At 41.5% G+C, this 18,392-nt stretch overlaps 1 protein-coding gene across 1 annotated transcript; it reads right to left on the bottom strand.

The window, feature by feature from the left end:
- Nucleotides 1-3,463: 3,463 nt before the first annotated feature.
- Nucleotides 3,464-14,460, bottom strand: clu (clusterin). Its single transcript, XM_069722338.1, has 10 exons — nucleotides 14,360-14,460; nucleotides 9,655-9,816; nucleotides 8,975-9,123; nucleotides 8,298-8,468; nucleotides 7,754-7,924; nucleotides 6,932-7,145; nucleotides 6,492-6,632; nucleotides 5,691-5,911; nucleotides 4,819-5,006; nucleotides 3,464-3,907 (listed from the first exon to the last, which is right to left on the bottom strand). The coding sequence occupies exons 2-10, from the start codon at nucleotides 9,770-9,772 to the stop codon at nucleotides 3,895-3,897; spliced, it is 1,386 nt and encodes a 461-aa protein (XP_069578439.1). The 5' UTR covers nucleotides 9,773-9,816; nucleotides 14,360-14,460; the 3' UTR covers nucleotides 3,464-3,894.
- Between the last annotated feature and the right edge of the window lie 3,932 nt (nucleotides 14,461-18,392).

The following is an 18,392-nucleotide window of genomic DNA, read 5'->3' as shown; positions in this document are numbered from 1 at the left end:
AATCAGCATTTCATGGAAACGGATGTTCACTTTGAAGGGTTCGAAGATATTCCAGCTGCTTCGAGCCGCGCGAGGAGGCGCTCGTGAAGAATCACGTCGGGCTGATGGGATTTCTTTTTCAGCACGCGCACAGATCCGAAGTGGACGGCGCAGGTAGATAATGATTTAAAATAAATAAATAAAAAAATAAAAAAATTCAGCAGCACTATGCAAGTACGGGCGATACATCACCACAGACCAACTATACTTAGCTGTTTGTACTATGATAGTAGCAACTGTGTGAACAGTATACTCTGGTTTTTGTATCGTAGATCTTCCAGAACACCATCTACTGTATGTTTGTGAATCTTTTTTGCCTTTTTTTTTTCTCCCCCTCTGGTTTGGTACTGATGAGCAGTCTGCTCCCGGCTCCAGAGGGCAGTAAACTCCAGATCAGTGTTTTTTTCTTCTTCTTCTTTTTTTTTTTAACCCTGAAATCGGCATCACGTGACCCTCCGCTGGGTGTCAGCGAAGCTTCGAACAGGAGAGCAGTCGACAGAAAGGGAGACCTGAATGACCCAACTGCACTTTGAACCCAACTTCCGCCCCTCTTCCCGCCCTTCTTCATCTCTTTATTTGTTACATCCCTCTTTGCTTTTCTTTTTAACCCTTGCACGTCTGTTCTCGTCTTTCACGTCTATTTAAAAAAAACAAAAACAAAGAAGATGCTTTAAGAAGAAACTAATAATGAACCACTCGAGTTTTACAACCTGGAAATTGTACCTTTTTGTTGTGTGTGTGTGTGTGTGTGTGTGCCAGTGTCTTTGAAAAGTCCAGTTTTGTTTGGTCAATTTAGTTTTTTTTAAATGAATGTTTTGTCCCCGTGTGTTGGTGAAGCATCGGTCTTCTTTCTAAAGCCTTACCCCCACCCACCTCCTCCTCCTCCTCCTCTTCCTCTTCCTCCTGACTGGGCGTTCTGGTTTCCATGGCGGCTGACTGACCTCTCTTCCTTGTTGTATCAAGGCTCGCCTTCTTTTTTCTGCTGTTGAGAACGATGATGTTCTTGGTGTGTGTGTGTTTGTGTATGTGTGCGTGTGTGTGTGTGCGTGTGTTATATCATTTTTTTTTTTTTTTTTTTTTGCAGACCTGGAACTAATACCATTTAAAACCCTATTAAACCCCTTCAAGTGGGATTGATTTATGTTTGCCAGCACAACTGCTCTCCCCCCCCTCCTTAAACCCAAAAGGCAATCCAGGCAGGCAGAAGCAATCAGTCGTTAACGAAGTCTTTGATGGGATTTTGAATGCTATTTGCTCCCAGATCTGTGTTGTATATTGTATATGATACACACTTTTGGACTCATATGTACATTTGCATTAATTGCTGACTAACAGCGAAAGAATATTCTATTTAATTCCTTCTCTCTTGGCTGTGGGATCCTAGATGTTTAACTGCATGGATGTACTGTATCTCTGCAGAGTCAACTAGCAGCTGTGTGATTTTTACACAAAAATAAAAAACAGCACAATATTTTAAACACCGCCCTCTTAACTCACTCTTTTATTTATATTAAAAAGCTCGTTTGGTTCGTACAAAACTAAAAAGTTATTCCCTCAATCACTAAATCAGCCAATAGCGGCCCCTCCAGACGTGATACACTGCAGCACAGCAATCATGATTGAGACTATCGAACTTTATGTTCACTTCGGTCCACAAGAGGATATTTTCCCTGCAGTTGAGTTGAATATTATTTATAAATTTTTTAAAGCAATAAAGTTTTGAGTCTAAGAAAACCCAGCGATAACAACAAACTAGAATTTAAAACTGCGAGCAGTTGATCTGCGGGTTCTCGCGCGCTGGACGTCGGGGGTCCAGCGGGTCGAGGGCCGCTGGCTCCCCGACGTGCAGCACGCGAGGGTCCGCATATTCCCGCTTAAATTTGTATCTCCATCTTGTTCCTTATTCTTCTAAAAAAAATAAAAGTTTTTTTTTTGGGCAGCTTTAACATCTTTAAAAACTCATGAAAGTTGGTGCCTGACGCATGTGCAAAGTTTAGTGAGGTTTGGAGCAGCGTTTGACCTTAAACATCAACTTCCTGTGTCACATCAAACTTAGCCACATCGCCCTGGCTACACTATATACGAGAGTTACTTCTCACTGTGAGGCAACTCACTGCACCACTGTGTCATCCGAAATGTGAAGTCACTTTTGTATTGTTGTTGACCTTTGGTTTGGTATTAGTATGACTGCACGTACAAACCCGAACCTGTGTGTCTTACCCTTAGAGGGATTCACTCTGTGCTTATTAAGGGGACTCGCCCTCAGTAAGCCGTGACCCTTGTGCGTTACCTCGGCGGGGCTCGAACCCGTGTCTTCATGAGGTCGTTTCCAGCTCGGAGTCGGGACTCGTAGACCGCTGGATTATCTTCGGCGCCGGACGAAGAGTCACGGCAGGAGAAAGCGTTTCACGGAGTTCACTCAGAGCTTCCAGCGACTCAACCGACAGTCTGGTGAACTCAACAGGTAAAAGATTCTACTTCACCGAGGTTTATTAATGGTTCAGATTCCACCTCGGCCTGTTGATGATTCAACTTTTAGTGAAGTTGAAACGTTTGGAGAAACTGAAAAAGTTCTGCATACACTACACATTACAGGAAGATATTTAATATCAGTGCAGACCCCCTTGAAAACACGTATATATCTACTATCCAAAGAATGTCTGCGGCAATTTTGGTCGCATTTGAATGAATATTTATGGCAGGTGGCGTTATAGGTTGTATTGAGCCAAAGATTTGTCACAATGCTTTCTTAACTCCTGGGAAGATAGATGGTGCAGTGTTTTGTACTGCTGCCTATCAGCTGGAAGGTTTGGGGTTTGATTCCCCCTTTGTCATGACTTAAAAACAAATCCTAAGTCATTTTTTGATCGGCATGCATGGCTTTTGGGTCACTTTTTGGCCGCCACGCCACGGGCACGCCGATCGACGAAAATGTATTATTTTGATAACTTTTAATTCCAAACATGTTAAGAGTGCACAGACTCAATTTCAAGTCGTTCCGACAAAATCTGTAGGAGGAGTTTGTTAAAGTACAACATGTGTTGCACCTTAATGACCGCCTCACATCTGTATGCGTCTGCCAACCAGGGTACAATAGGTACAGACATTTTTTTTTAAATTTAATAGACAAGAAGCTGTTCATCGCTCTCAGATGCTTCAACTTACAAGAGAAGCACAAAGTCGAAACAACAGACGGAGAAGAGACGCAATAGTTTGAGCAGGTTTTATTAAATCTCTACGTATTGCTTCATTGTTAGGCTGCGGCTCAAAGCATTCCTGAACATTATCAACCTATTTCTAATTTCCAACTTTAATTCTTGCACATCAATGATTTTTTTTTTTTTAACTGCAGCAAATCAACTATTTTGACCAACTCGGGTGATAATTATCTGATCAGGTCATTAAAGTCGCTGCGACATCCTGAAAAAAAAACTCGAGTTTCTTATAAATCATCGCAACAAATCAAAACTTCAATTTACTGAACTGTTATGGAGGAAATATCAGTTTTATATCATGTGTAAGAGCAGCTGAATGCAGAGAATAATATCACATAAGTAAACCATAAGCTCATAAGCAGCACACATAAAGTGTAAGGCCTTTTATGTAGGAGGGACTACAGACATAAGTCAGACCTCTCGTATACTAAACGTCTTGTCTTACAGCAGGACTAATATAACAATAGAAATCTCTGAGGTTAAACTGTGTCGTTTGCAAAAGCAGGACTGAAAGACGAACAGTGGAATCAGTGGGGAAGCTTCAGGGTTGGTTTTTTTCTTCCAGGTTAATATTTCTGTTTTGATGAATCCAGAACATTCTCTCGTCGGCAGACGTCGCAGTTGAAATCCAGCCGGGAGTTTATTTGACCATGCTGGGGAAAAAAGAAAGAGAGGGAGACCCGAATTTATCAGCGATGATTTAAAAAAAAAAGAAAAATTGTCCTACTGTTGTTTATAATAAGATGATATTAACATTTATCTTGTATGATCCTGCTGCTGTTAACATCAGAGAGGGCAGAAAGATATCGGGACGAGAAAAGAGTCCCAATCTGACCCAAGCAAATTCTGTTTTATTAGTCGAATAAAGTAAAGTAAAAGCAGCAGAATCAAGTGGAAATCTACTCCATTACACAGAAAATAATGGTATTTAAAATGTAATAAGAGCTTAATTTTGTTGTTGGGTTAAAAAAAAAGAAAAGAAATTAAGAAAAAAAAAAGAAAGGAATAAATAAATAAAGGATAAAAGGACAAAGAAAAGGCAAAATTCATGAGTTTTCTTAACGAAGTTACTGGAAACTTCAAAAAGTAGTTTTTACTCTTGTAAATGAGTAAAAGTTAAAAAAAAAAAGTTAAAAAAAATGGAAATATTACCTTACTTTTGTATTTAAACAATAGTGTGAAAATAAAGTCAGTTAGCTTAGCATAAAGACTGAAAACATGGGAAAACTGAGTTTAACTCGAAGGTAAAAAAAATATATATATATATTTTTTTATATATACCAGCACCTTTAAAACTCACTAAACATAATCAATTGTTTAAAAATCGATGTAAACACCCATACTTTAATTTTTGCATTAAACAAAAAAAACCAAAAAAAACCCCGAAGTGTTAATTACAGAGCTCTACAGGAAACAGCGTCCGCATGCGTCGAACCGTTTTCCCGTTTCCGCTCTCTAGGTTAAAATCATCTAACCGGCTACGAGGTGGCTTATTTTGCCGAAATGTTGAACTGCTCCTTTAAGTGTTGTTATTTGGCCTGCTGCTGTCCTGTCCGACACTCACACGCTGGTCTCCTTGTAGCGGTCCAGGGCCTCCCGAGCCACCACCTCGGAGAACTTGGGGTCGGTCCAGGGCACGTCGCCCGGCACGGTGATGTTCATGGCCGGAGAGTCGAAGAGCTGCACGGACACTTTGGTCTCTGCGGGCTGCGTCTCCCCGCCGGACTTCTCCTCGGGGTCCCTGCTGATCACCTGAAGTGCCGCGGAGGCAGGGTTTCAGTTTAGCTGGTTGATTATTCAATACAGTAACTGAATATCGACAGGATACCTAATTGCCGGGTATTTTGATAAATCGCTTAAATATATATATTTTTTTTCCAATAAAAATGTCAGGATTCGCTGCGTGATTTGAGATAACATATTCCAAACAACTGGCATTTATACCACCTTGTAGCACTTTTTCAACCCTTGTATTTGTTCAATATTATTTAATAGCACAACTGTAGCTACACAGCTAAAAGTAAGCATTTGTCCGAAAACCTCAACGTTTTTTTTTTTTTTTTTGACATCACAAATATTCTCATATTTTCAGATTTCTCCGTATTATAACACAGATGCTCCATAAATTACTTCGATTTCTTCCTCCATTTTCTGTACCTGCCAGTTAGAAAAATTTGTATTTGAAAGTTAGTTATGTGTATATATATATTTTTTTTAACAGATTATATAACCAAAGGGGTTGCTTGTTAATCAAACCAAGACTTAACAGTCAACGATTCCATATTGATTTGAGCGAGAAGTTGCATGTTTGACCCGTGTCCCCCCCCCCCCCCCCCCCCTTTTTGTACTTATAGGTACTTTGTTTTTCTGTCTACTGACAGCTGGAAAAACAAAGACGGACTGCGGTGAATCCCACTGACAAGTCGTCCTACGTACCGTCTGAATGCGGAAGAGGCCGTCATTGGTGTTGTTCGCCAGAGACGAGACCCAGCCGAACCGCTGGTTGAACAGGTCCAGGATGGAGGAGGTGTTGAACATCTTCTCCTCGAACCTCTTCAGCAGGGAGTTGTACTGCTGGGTGAAACGTTCGGCCAGAGCCAGGGCCTCCTCCAGCTCCTCCTTCAGGGGCCCCTCCAGAGGTCTGGTGCCGGAGCAGTCTGTGAACGCATCGCTCGGAGGTAAATGAAATGCAGCAGAAAGACGTCTGTCGAAAATGTCGTGGATATTTTGGACCGACGGAAATTAAACAGAGCAGCGGGTCAGACTGTTTTCAAAAAGAGAAACCGACTGTTTCAGTTGTGTGACATTAGATCAAATTTGAATGTTTATAAAGACATTTCCATGAGACGTCCCTCTGAATTTAAATCTCTGCATGTCACATGTTTTCTGTGAGTCCTTCCCTGTTGGTTCATGGCGAAGCAACAAAAACCTCCTGAGCACAAAGGAGGTGTGATTAAATTACACCCTCGGTGAGTCCCGTTAATTAGAAGCCATTCCTCTTTCCAACATGGTCATAAATCCTAATTGTGCTGCATCATTATTCATGTCTCCGTGTCCGGCTTCTTGTCAGAGGTCGGATGGATTAAAGGCCCTTTGAGCAGAAATCAATAACTGATCTTTGATAATTTATGTAATTATCGAGGATGTTACGTCTTATTTTTCTCACGTCCTGCCGTCTTTCTTACAATTTACTTTAAAAAAAAAAAAAAAGAAACGGTAGTTTAGCAGTTTTCTCACCGATATGTTGGATTTCTTTGCACTTCTGACACTCGTTGCGGAACTTGATGCAGCCGGCTGAGTTGCGACGGATCTCTCTGCAGGTCATCCGGCCGTTACCGAAAGGTTTGGTGATGACCACGTCCTCGTTCAGGCTGCCATCTGAGGAAAGACACAGACACATAGTTATCTTGTATAAGACCCCCCGCCCCCCCTCTCCCTAAAAAGATCTGCGTGAGACTCAAAAGATTTGTCAAAAGATTATTAAAATGTACTGAAATGTTCACATGTTAACATCTTGTAACGTGTTAGCAACAGTTACTATGAGCCAAACTTCTTGCACATCCTCCAGATACTTTCTGAAGACTGGCCAGAATGTTAAAAAAAAAAAAAAAGAAGAAATAATAATAATAATAATAATAATAATCGTCATTTTTTCAGAAAATCTTGAGAAATCGTACCCTGATTGGGAGAAGTGTCGCTGTCCATGTCCATCATGGAGCCCATGGAGCTGAGGAAGTTCCTGCTCATTCCCATCATGGGGGAGAACAAATTCTGGAAGCCCTGGAAAGGCTCGTGGAAGAGAGAGGGGACGCTTCTGCTGTGACGAGTGTACGGTGACAGGAAGTTAGAAAAAAAGAAGACGGGAGGGCTGTGCTGACCGTGATCGGCCACCTGCGAAGCAAACACAAACACATCAGACACTTCGGCCGGCTGAACTGCTGGTTTAGCTCCACGCTAAACCCGGAGGGGGATAAAAAACAAAGTCAATCAAACGTCTCTTCTAGACTTTACACACACAAAAAAAAGCCATCAGACTGAACGGATCCAATTTTGTGGGGGCTGTGATGCTCAAAAAAAAAAAAAAACATTTCATACTTTGCTTTACAGCCGCGACGTTGTCGGCTTACGGTAGAGCTTCACGACGTCAGCAGGTGTTGTCGGTGTTTTTTTTATAATTAGGCGAGACAGAAAAGTTCTGCACTGCAGGTTTTAAGCTCCCAAACATCGTCCCTGCTCTGCCGTCACTTTAATCAGGCGGTTAGGAAACGCAAATCACCGATCACTTCGCCCTGAAGGTTTCTTATCGACGTGCCAAACTTGGATCAGGATCGGATCGAGACGTTCTTTTGCTCAAAGCAATGTTTTAACTCGCTTTGGTGATTTTTAAAGCTTAGAAGGCTCGACGGGGGAGGATTTCGGTTATGTTTTCGTTTCTGTTGACACGTATTATATACGCGAGTCCATCGTTTTTCTATCTCTGTTCTGCGGGTAAACCGCACCTTCATGCTGTCGGAGAATATGCTGTCCACGCCGTCGGCCATCTCGGTGTATTTGTCCTCCAGGTTCTTGAACTCGCTGCTCTGTCGTTGGCCCTCCTGCTCCAGCACGTCCAGCTTCTCCCCGTTGATCCAGATGGAGAAGGGAGACGTTCTGTTCAGCACGTCCTCCAGCTGCAGATAAAAGGGAGCGCGTTATATTTCAAATCAAACCTCAGATTAATCTTTACTTCTTAAGGCGACTGTCTCAGGAGACGAAGAGCGAGACGGCGGAGGGCAAAGAGTGTCGTAAGTATTTCTGTGTTATTTTGAATGTGTTGTGCTGATTTTTTTTTTAATCTTTTCTGGGACGATGGAGCTAAAAATAGAACCCCGAGATGCGACAGCGGAAACTTTTCTTTATTATGGGAGGGGGGAAAAAAACCGATTCGTTCCGACAGATAACCAGCAGAAACGTGAAATCGACTGCGTTGAACGAGTTATAAAAAAGGACGTTGACCCGCTGCTATCTGGACGAGTCCGAGCCCGGCGTCGAGGTGCGTCTCACCTGCCGTCCCACCAGTCCGGATCCGCTGCTGCAGGTCCGGGAGTAGTATTTGACGCAGGTGCTCTTCAGACAGGGCTTACACTCCTCCCACAGCGCCTTCATGGTGTCGTCACAAACCTCCTCCTCCTGCTCCAGCTTGGTCTCCATCTCCTGAGCCGTCCGCATCGCGTCCTGCATCGAAACACGGGAAACGGTTGTTTCGGCGCCGCCTTCGGTGCCGATCATCTGCCGCTATGTTTGAAATCTGACATCCGTTAATTTGAGGGTTGAAACTAAATGTCTACATGATCAAATATATGATTTATTTAAGGATTTAAATTGATATAGTGAAAGGGAACAATTTGACCAAAGAATTTTCTGAGGGAAAAAAAATAAATAATAATAGTTGCTTACTCGCAGCAGGAAAAGACAAACGTAAAACACATTCAAGTTCCTGCTTTAAAAAAAACTGATATAAATCACCGGATTTAGTACTTTAGAAGGATTTAGGAGATTATTCTGCTTTTTATTAAGGCAAAAAAAAAAAAAAAAAAAAGCCCATTATCTGTTCTACAAACTGCAGACACCTCGAAAGTGACAAAATAGGCGCACAAAACGCCATGTTTACAGATGCAGAGTCAAACCATGCGTCACACAACACCAGCGCCGGTGTCTGACTCGTTGCGTCGCGCCTCTACCTCTTTCTGCTCCTTGGTTTTCTCCAGCGCGTCCAAAAACTTCTGGTGCTCCTCGGAAGATTTCTCCATCACGCTCTTCATCTCCTTCACTCCGTTGATGGCGTTTTCAATCTGTTTGTCCAGATACTTTTCTCCCTCGATAGAGATCTCTGTGAATCACATACGACACGCACAAAGTCTTCGGGTTTACACCTCACTCTGGCTCCGCCCGCGCCACAAGCGCTGCGCGTCGTTGGCGCGCGACAGGAGCAGTCTCCGGACGTGTTTGGTTTGCGATTTAACATCTCATTTATATGTAAGGTAATTAGCTGCACACTGCGCTACTGCCACCCTCCACTAATACACATTTTGCACATCTCTGTTTCTGCATGTATTACACAACAATCATTGTTCACCTCTGCTCCATCCATTCTGCAAAAGCTTTAGTAATTCCCAACATAATGGGGCTTTAAAGGGTCAGTTCAACCAAAATACACACCAACATTATCTTCATTACTTCTCAAGATGATATTTGGGGTTTTACTTGGACAGGTTTTGAGATCGTTTGCTTTGTTAGCATCACTGAAGAAAGGGGAAAAGTGTCCCGATCAGTCTGGATAATAAATTATTTTAAATCCAATAAGAGATTTTACGCAAACTGACCCTTTACATTTTGCCTCATATTACGTCCATTAACTTACGATTAAGATCTTCTTGCGACGGCGGCAGGATACAGTTGGCTGAGGCCAGAAGAAGAGCCACCACGGCCAGAGACCCCTTGGACCCCTTCTTCCTCATCATCATCATCATCATCAACATCCTCTCTGACTCTCACGGGGCCAGCAGGCAATGATGAGAAAGACCTGAAAAAAATAAATCAGACGCAGAGTCGACGTAAGCTGCCTCCATCCCGACTGGGTTGTGATGTTGTTGTAATGACTCTCCATCTCCAGCGGAGGGCGACATTAGCTGCAGAGAAACCAGAAAGGAGCTACGCAGTAGAAAAAGGACCATGGTTGCTCAGCAGCTTTCCGACCTTACACAGCAAAACATAAATAACTGCCAATCGATACTGATGAATAATTCAAGGTCACGCCCGGTGAGAACGGTTCATCTCCTCAGTCTACGGTTTCAGTCATCCAAGTTGGGGACCAAACTGACCCCAGATCAGCGTTTCCTGTAACACTGACCGACTGTGCCTTTCAAAAAGCATTATATAAAGAGAACAGCAGGCTCTTTCTCTGTTTACCCATTTTTCCTCGGACGCGTGCTTGGTCAGCTGCCCATCGATTCAACAATGACAGATTCTGCAGAGGGCGCCCCCCACCCACACACACACACACACACACACACACACACACACACACACACACACACACACACACACACACAAGATGGACAGAGAGAGAAACTGATCAGACAGATGGACTGGCCTTCTCTCGTCTCTCTACAGCTTTTGCAAGGAGGTGTAAATCGGTGCGCGTGCGAGTCTAAACTCTGTTGATTATTTCTGCACTCGGACGCAATCCTTCCTCTTCCCTTCGAAACGCAGCGTTATGCAGCAAGCTGCAGGTTCACTTGTGACCTTGGAAAGCGAAACTTGCAGATTCACTGTCATTTTCTGGAGCGTTCTGTCCCATCACGTGGACTTCATCAGTGGGCGAAGCTGGCTCATCCGTTACAGAGATGGTTCAGTTTTTGATTGCTTGACTGGAATTTCAAACTTCAGGCAACCTGGACTGTCTCCAGGATTTTTTTTTTTTTAAGCGAACGCTCTCTGCTGATGAAAGCCACAAAATGTGACTAAAACCTCCCACCCGAAAAAAAAAAATCCCAGGAAGACAACCTTGTGCAAAGATTTTTTTTTCATTTAAATATCTGTTAGCAAAATGCCACCTGCCACCAATCAGAGCGGCCTGCAGAGTTTGGCACACGCAGTGGAAAGGCCATCTAGTACAATTGGGATTAAAATGAATGTAGCATTTCTTGTGCTTCATTTCTGCCGCATTAAATTTGGTGAAGTTGCCGCTAAGAATTAGTTTTCTATCAATCAGGAGTTGGTTTCGTGCAGGGCTGTGAAGTTCTTCCACACTAATGTCATTTTCTTCACAGTGGCATTTCTCTCATGTTGAAACAGGAAGTGAGTCTTTCCTAAACTGCTGCCACGAGCGGATAAAATTCATACAAAGACACATTTATGTGTCTTGGTTTGTTTGTTTGTTTACTTGGTCCGGACCAGAGAGACAAATTACAAAGTGATTCACTTTCAGTCATACTAAAGGGGCCTTGTCTGTACCACGAAATATCAAAAGTATGTGGACGAGGCTGCAGTGCAAGCTACATTATGGTAGTTCATTTATTCTACGTCATCCAGGCCAACAGTGATGGAAACGCAACTGTTTAAAAAAAAAAAAAAAAAAAATTTATGAACTAATCTGTATAAAATGTCATGTTTCATTCAACAAAGTTTATATTTAAAAGCAGAGACTATTTGCTCTCCTGCACTGATTTCTGTTCACTGTCACCTGCTCGCCCACCATCACCTCCCTGTTCCTACGGAAACGTGCAAAGTACAGCCTGCACACCATGTTGTTGTCGCACCAGATTTGTTATGAATTGCCAAAAAAACACAAAAAGATGTAAAACTTTCACATCGATTTGGCACTTAATCTCCAGATATACAACTTTTTTTTTTTTTTTAGCCTTTCACTGAATGTTTACACTAAGAGAAACAAGACTCAGTGTTTTTAGCGGCTGCACCTTTCAAATAAATTGGTGTTGTACATCATTTTACGCACACATTTCCCAAAATACTAAATTCAACCCGACAGATTTGGTATCTTTGTAAACTTTTAGCTCTCCACTAATCAACCCACTAACATGCAACCCTTTTTTTTAAATTTTTTTTTTAACATTTTATTTTGTTGGACTGTTAAAAACTCACTCTCTAGATGAAACACTGCGCAGCACATCATGACTGAACAAATATTCACACGTAGACGACAGAAAAGGTAAGCAAATACAGTTTTTAGTGCGTTTGCACCCGTATCACAAAGTGAGGAGCTGTGGCTGCCGTAGTGCTGGTCTCTTGAGATGGTTTGAATCGTGATGTTTTGTGCTTTCAAATGATATACTGTTCAGTCAGGCTGGGTCGGGGTTAATTGCAGGTTGGAACAGCACTGTTTAAACACTGTGTGGAGTCTACGATCTCATTACGTTACAGATAAACTCAAAGTACTGATGATGTAACCTTCCTGGATGTTTATGCGGTCATTTAATCTGCAGTGAGAAGCAAAAAATAAATGTCACCTTCGTCAAATCCGGCGGGACTGGACGCCCACCTGGGAGCGAAGAAATGTCCTACTTTCCTCCTTCCCCCGCATGAGCTCATGTGTTCACGAGTTTAACGCAAAAAAACAAAAAAAAACTACAGCAAACGCAACGGAGGACGCTATTCACCACATAATTAAACCTCTCGCTTAATTACGTTAGGACCAGGAAGATTTTGTAAACGGGGAAAGGCTGCTTCCAGCACGGCCTTATTTATTTTAATGAGTTAAAAAAACAAAACAGAACCGAGTAAGCCGGAGGGGAAAGAATGAGCAACGCTGAGGAGGAGTGAAAAACACAGACAAAGCCGGAGAAAAGGAGGAGAGAAAGAAAGTTAAACGAACAAGTACAAATACAGAGCTGTATTATTTGCTGAAAAGCAGCTGCAGGGATCCTGGTTACACAACTGAAAGAGCAACACTCCTCCACTCCAGATGTCGCCTGCGACGCCTTCCAGAAAGTTCAGCTTCAGCTTTAAAAAGTGAAACACCAACCAGCCTGTGACGACACCGTCTGTTCAATGTGTTGCGCATCTCCGTCCTTCGTCTTGGCGAGCATTTTCAGAAAGTGTTTTCACGCTTATCAAAATAACTAATTGGTAACTCATTTTTAAACGAGTCATTTTTAAAAGTAAACTTTTGTCAGTTCTGGCATCTCAGAAATGGCACTCAGCGTCTAATCCTATTATTATAGTGACCTGGAATTATTGATTTTGATAGATATGGATATATGATCTTTTTTCTTTTTTTTTTTAAACCTTTTATAGACCAGTGGCTTTCTTACAATAAAATAATCATTATTGTAGCCCTAATTTTGTTTTTTATATCTTATTATACGATAAATCATAATTGAATTGCATTGTATAGTCCTCTGCATGTATAGTTCAATAACAATACATACTGTAAAATATGCTTACAATAATATAATTGTTTCTATAATCTATATGGCTGCAACACTTGTACTACAGAAAATGATTGCAGAAATATTTGCACAATTCATTGATATTGTATATGCTATATATTTCTTTTTGAAATGTAATATCTTTAATTTATTTTAGTTTTCTTCTTTTTTTATTCACGTAGTCCTTGGTGTTACCCTTTGACCTGCCTCCGTGCTGCTGCAACTTTTGAATTTACTGCAGGTATTTATGAAATACCTTGTGTGGTATCCATCAGTTGATACCTGCAGGTTATCCTGCTCATATTGTTTCTACTGTTCTTTAACTATTGCTTCTATTTCTGTCTCAAACCCTCCGCAAAAGACTTCCCCCAATGCTGGAACAAGAAGAAACGAATCTGGATGATCTGGGCTCTATCTGCCACAAATGGGACACTGTGGCCTCATTTCAGCCTTATTCTAAGTGTTTGGGGATTTCTGCACCCTGAGGTTTCACTTGTCACATGGTCATGGAGAAATTAGGGTCAGCTATAATCTAAAAAAAAAAAAAAAAAAAAAATTTAAAAAGAAGAGGACAAAAGCAATAAGCTCGGACATTGTTACTACTGTATAACAGTCACTCTACAACATCCTGCATGCACATTCCTTCACATATTGTCAATCTGAAGATATTCAAAAATGGTATCATCTAGTTGCGTGTTTATCCATTTGCAGAAAGCGTTGCTGCTGATGCCGCTTTAAGATGTATTAAAGTGAAGCAACCACAGAAGGACGTCATTCACCCTAATCCACTTGTTTTGATCCAGAGATGGAGGTCACACCCATGAGCAAGCAAAACAAACAGCAATTACCTATCCAGCCACGAAGTCAGCATTTATGCATCATTACAAAAATACTGCATGGAATAAAAAAAAAAAAAAAATTAAAAAAAATTAAGGAGAAACCCTGTAAATAATAAATTAGACGTGATTATTATAAAAAAATTTACGATGTGACATTTCATCAGCTAAACCTGGAAAATACAGCCAAATGCGTTGCCCTATTCTATTCTGATTTGTTAAAAAATTAAAACTGGAGCTATAAAAATCTGCGCAGAAAAAGGCAGTTTCCCCCTCCGAGCATCACCGAGCTGCAGCAATTTTCTCCACTCAGAGAAAATAAAAAGCCCCCCAGACTCACCTCTGTTTGTTTCCTGAGACTCCAGACCGTCTGAAGCTGCTCCAGACTGGCTGCTGCTCCTACTTATACCAGCGGCTGACGGGAACGAAGCAGACATGTGATTCACTGACGGGACAGCTGCTGCGTCCACGAAATCAAAACCACCCGTGATATAGAAGACAACTTCCTGTAATACTCTTCAAAATAAAACCGCTAGGAGGATTATTATTATTATTTTATTATTTTTTAGTTCCCAATTTGGCCATAAAGGGAAACATAGGGTATTAAAAACAGTAAGTGAAATCTGTTAATGGTTTTCAAGGAATACCTTCTGCAGAGGGGGTATGAGGGTGTATATTTGCTTTGAGCTCATGAACCAAAACATAAAAAGGTTAGACATAACATACATATTAAAGATGTAAAGCCAATATTAAAAGCAATGAATGACCAAATAATTAATTCATTTATTAATTAATTCATGATAGGCTAATGCAAGTTTTACTTTGAAGCAATATTATCATGTTATCATTGCCTATTGTTTCATTTGACTATATAAGTACTATTAGAGTCAGGTCCGACTATTAAAATACCACTACGAACAACTGATTTGTATGTTCAGACTTATTGCCACAAGCTTTTATTTTGAAATCTAAATTCGTTTTTCTGTCATTACGGTTTTTAACTTTTCCCGACTTGACGCTCATGAAGCCTGAGGTCTTTTCCAGAAGTTTGGTAATTTGTTGGCAGGATAAAATGTTTTGTCTTCCTGCTGAGTCCATATCGTGACTCAACATTTAAAACATTTCATTATCTGCATAATTATCAAACCAGACTATTCGATTCAGTACAGTTTCACTAAAACAACAGGCCAAGCAATATTCCTAACTTGCTGAATTTATTCCATGCAATTGTGCAAAGCAAGCATATCAATTATGAATAGTTTACATTTTAAACGCAGTGGTTTCTGCATCAGACAATGTGTAAACAGTGTTATGAGTATGGCATTTGATTTGAGCTAAATACAGCTGTTGTAGCATCGCTGTTTTGATCTACAAAATAATTGAATCATTTAATGTAATTCTAACTGGAAACTGGAAAAACAAACACAAAAACCAAAGAAATACAAACTAATATATTTACAATTTGAGCAATTTATATCGGCTGATCTACAGCAGATTGCTGCAGGTCGTTTTTTTGTTTGACTTGTTGCAGAAAGAGAGGCACAGCTGTTACTAATAACGTTAACGAAGTGTCTCAGTAAACCAGAATGAGCCTGGACACACAACACAAGGGACGCCAAAAACCACCGCAGTCATTGTTAAAGCTGGGTAGGTCCTTTATTTTTCCTCCCTTTTTTTTTTTTTTTTTTGTCACTGGGCAAAAATTCCCTAATCATCTTTCAGCGTGTTGTAATTGAATTTGAATTCACACTCTTCCGGTCAAATTTGTTTCCCTTTAGAAACAAACAATGAAGGTTTTTCTTTGCGTCTTTGTTTCGTCGCACTCTTTAAATGAGTCATTACTCCTCTCGCAAAAAAAACACAACAACACTTCTGCGCAATAAAACGGAGACGTAACCGAACCCGAGTCAGTTCTTCGATCTAATTGAACGTGACAGCAGTGATTACTTGAATTTGGTCCTAGCAGGTCAGAGGTCACCGAGCCTCGGACTGTTTTGACAGAAGGTCGGCCTGCAGCAAGCAGCAGCAAGCAGCAGCAGCTCTCGGTACAAACGTACGCTCACAAATACACGTGCCAGCTCTGTGTAGTAGACGAGGAGAGGTGAATAAAGCCACGACGGCATTATTACCCCTCAGTATTATGTGTCCATTAACACAAGTCATCCTTTAAATCCTGAAAAATAACAACACGGAGGTCTGTGTCATCTCAGGGGGATGGATGTTCCAGTAAATCACACACACGCGCACACGCACACACACACACACACACACACACACACACACACACACACACACGCGCGCACACACACACACACAGTCGTAGATTCTTTCGCTGTGTGTCAGCAGCGGTCGGTCTCTCTGCAGAGCTGTTTTCGGCTGTTTTAAAGGTCACCAGATGTTGTTGAGCGTGACATCTTGATTGTACTTTCCAGTGGATGTTTTAAAGTCTTCGTGAAGCGAAGGTTTTTTGTTTTTTTGTTGTTGTTGTTATTGCTGCATTCACCGTGCAGACGAGAAGAGTCCGCGCGGACGGCGCCCTCTCGCGGTACTCACGACGCGGTAAACTCTGAATTTTCTACAAGCCTCCAGCTTACGAGTCGTGACGTGTTTGTTTGCTGACGATTGAAAATGTTTAGTCTTCCCAAAAAAAAAGCCTCGTCTTTTCCCTCGGTGCCTCTGCATTTCCTGCGTCACGTCGCCTCCCCCTGTTCGCTTGGTAAATCGTGAGCCTGTGCGGCTTCTCGAGTTGCCCGGCACTTGAACTCTGTTGCACCTGCGATGTTCCCGGCTGGGAGGCGTCCTAAAGGTGGTGCTCAGTGTGGTTTTTGTCTCCAGAGAGTCAACCACCCCAGTTGACTGTCTGTGGATTGTGTGTTTGAAGTTTTAAAGTTGTTGTTTTTTTTTTAAATAGTGGGGAAGGTTTCAGTCCTTCATCCTCAACTTAGATTTTGTTTGTTTGGGTGCAGTTCTTTTGTTTGATAGACTTGTTGAGTTGCACTCCTTCATCCTCCTGTCCGGTAACCGCGGCGCTCTGCTTTATTGCTTCTGTGTTGTCTTTTTATTTATTTATTTATTTTTTAAGTGCTTCTCGTTAGTTTCCCAACCAGCGAGCCCTGTTTATCAGGCTTTGTGTTTTTTGAAAACGTACCACTAGACAATTTCACAAGAATAGAGACTGACTAAACTAAAGTTTAACCGCCTGACCACCGGGCTAACCACTCAAGGTAGCAAACATAAGTCATATTTGCTGATAGCATTGTGTGGTAAGCAAATTGATTGTGTTCACGTTCTCCCAAAGTAAAAAAAAACAAAACATGTACATAATCCGTATTTTCCGTCTAAGTTTAAGTCAAGATTGCTTTTTTGTAAATCTGAGCTGTCTTGGTCTTCGTGTTGGTGACTGACCTGTTTGTCAGTGTAAAAGTCAGATGTAACACTAGGTGGCAGGAACTCCTTCCTTCTCAAACTCTCCTCCCTCGAGGTCTGAAGGAAAAGCTTTCAGCGAGGGCGTTTTGTTAATTAGTTTACTGTGTTTCATGTTTGAATTTCTACTCTTATCAGACATTATATTGGAAAACATTTTCTGATCCAATATTTTTTTTATCATACGAACAGAAAACATAATGACACATCACTTATAGTTTAATCTGCTGCCTTAAAACTTCTCAAGGTGAGACGTTGCTGGGTATGTATCGAATATTATTGTTATAAAGCCACTTATTTTAGTCACTTTTCGGTACTTTTCAACAAATCTAAACAACCTGCTTGACAAACAATGCCATAAAGGTTGACGTCGATCAAATCTAACCTGCTTTTATTTGTGTACCTGTTTGAATCCAGGATGTTTACTTGTGGTATTTTCGACTTGTACTGCAGTGCAGCTAAACAGTTAAGCGATCTCAGTGTAAATGTTTGTTCATTGTGTTGCAGAAAGGCTCGAGAAATCAATACATTCTTGATCTCGGAACAAATGATGCGAGGCGATCATCGGCTGCTCCTTCCTTTGTTTCAGTAGTTGCCCGTGTGACGATGACGTGTGCATGTTTGAAGAAAAAAAAAAAAAATAAAAGAAGCTACGTGGGCGGCCACTTACGCAAGTTAGATTTTAACATCGCGAAGGCCAACACGGTGCAAACGTGGAGATAAAATCTTCTGGCCTCGAGCTGTGTTCAGTTTGTTTTTCTCAGTGTTGACAGTTTTACTAGCAGGCAGATCCAGCATGACTAAGCCTATTATGCGCCGCTGTGACCTGACGCAAACTTATTGTTTTTGTTCCATCTTAGTGTGTGTTTGTAGATGCAGGTATCCAGATGGACGACGGTATGCGTGTGTGTGTGTGTGAGTGTGTGTGTGTGTGTTACTGTGTGTCAGTG

Source organism: Brachyistius frenatus, unplaced genomic scaffold (genome assembly GCF_029030835.1).
Source record: "Brachyistius frenatus isolate BFR_SWC_R1_liver_20210118 unplaced genomic scaffold, ASM2903083v1 Contig_286, whole genome shotgun sequence".
Lineage (NCBI taxonomy): Eukaryota > Metazoa > Chordata > Actinopteri > Embiotocidae > Brachyistius > Brachyistius frenatus.
This window is presented reverse-complemented; position numbering and strand designations above follow the sequence as displayed.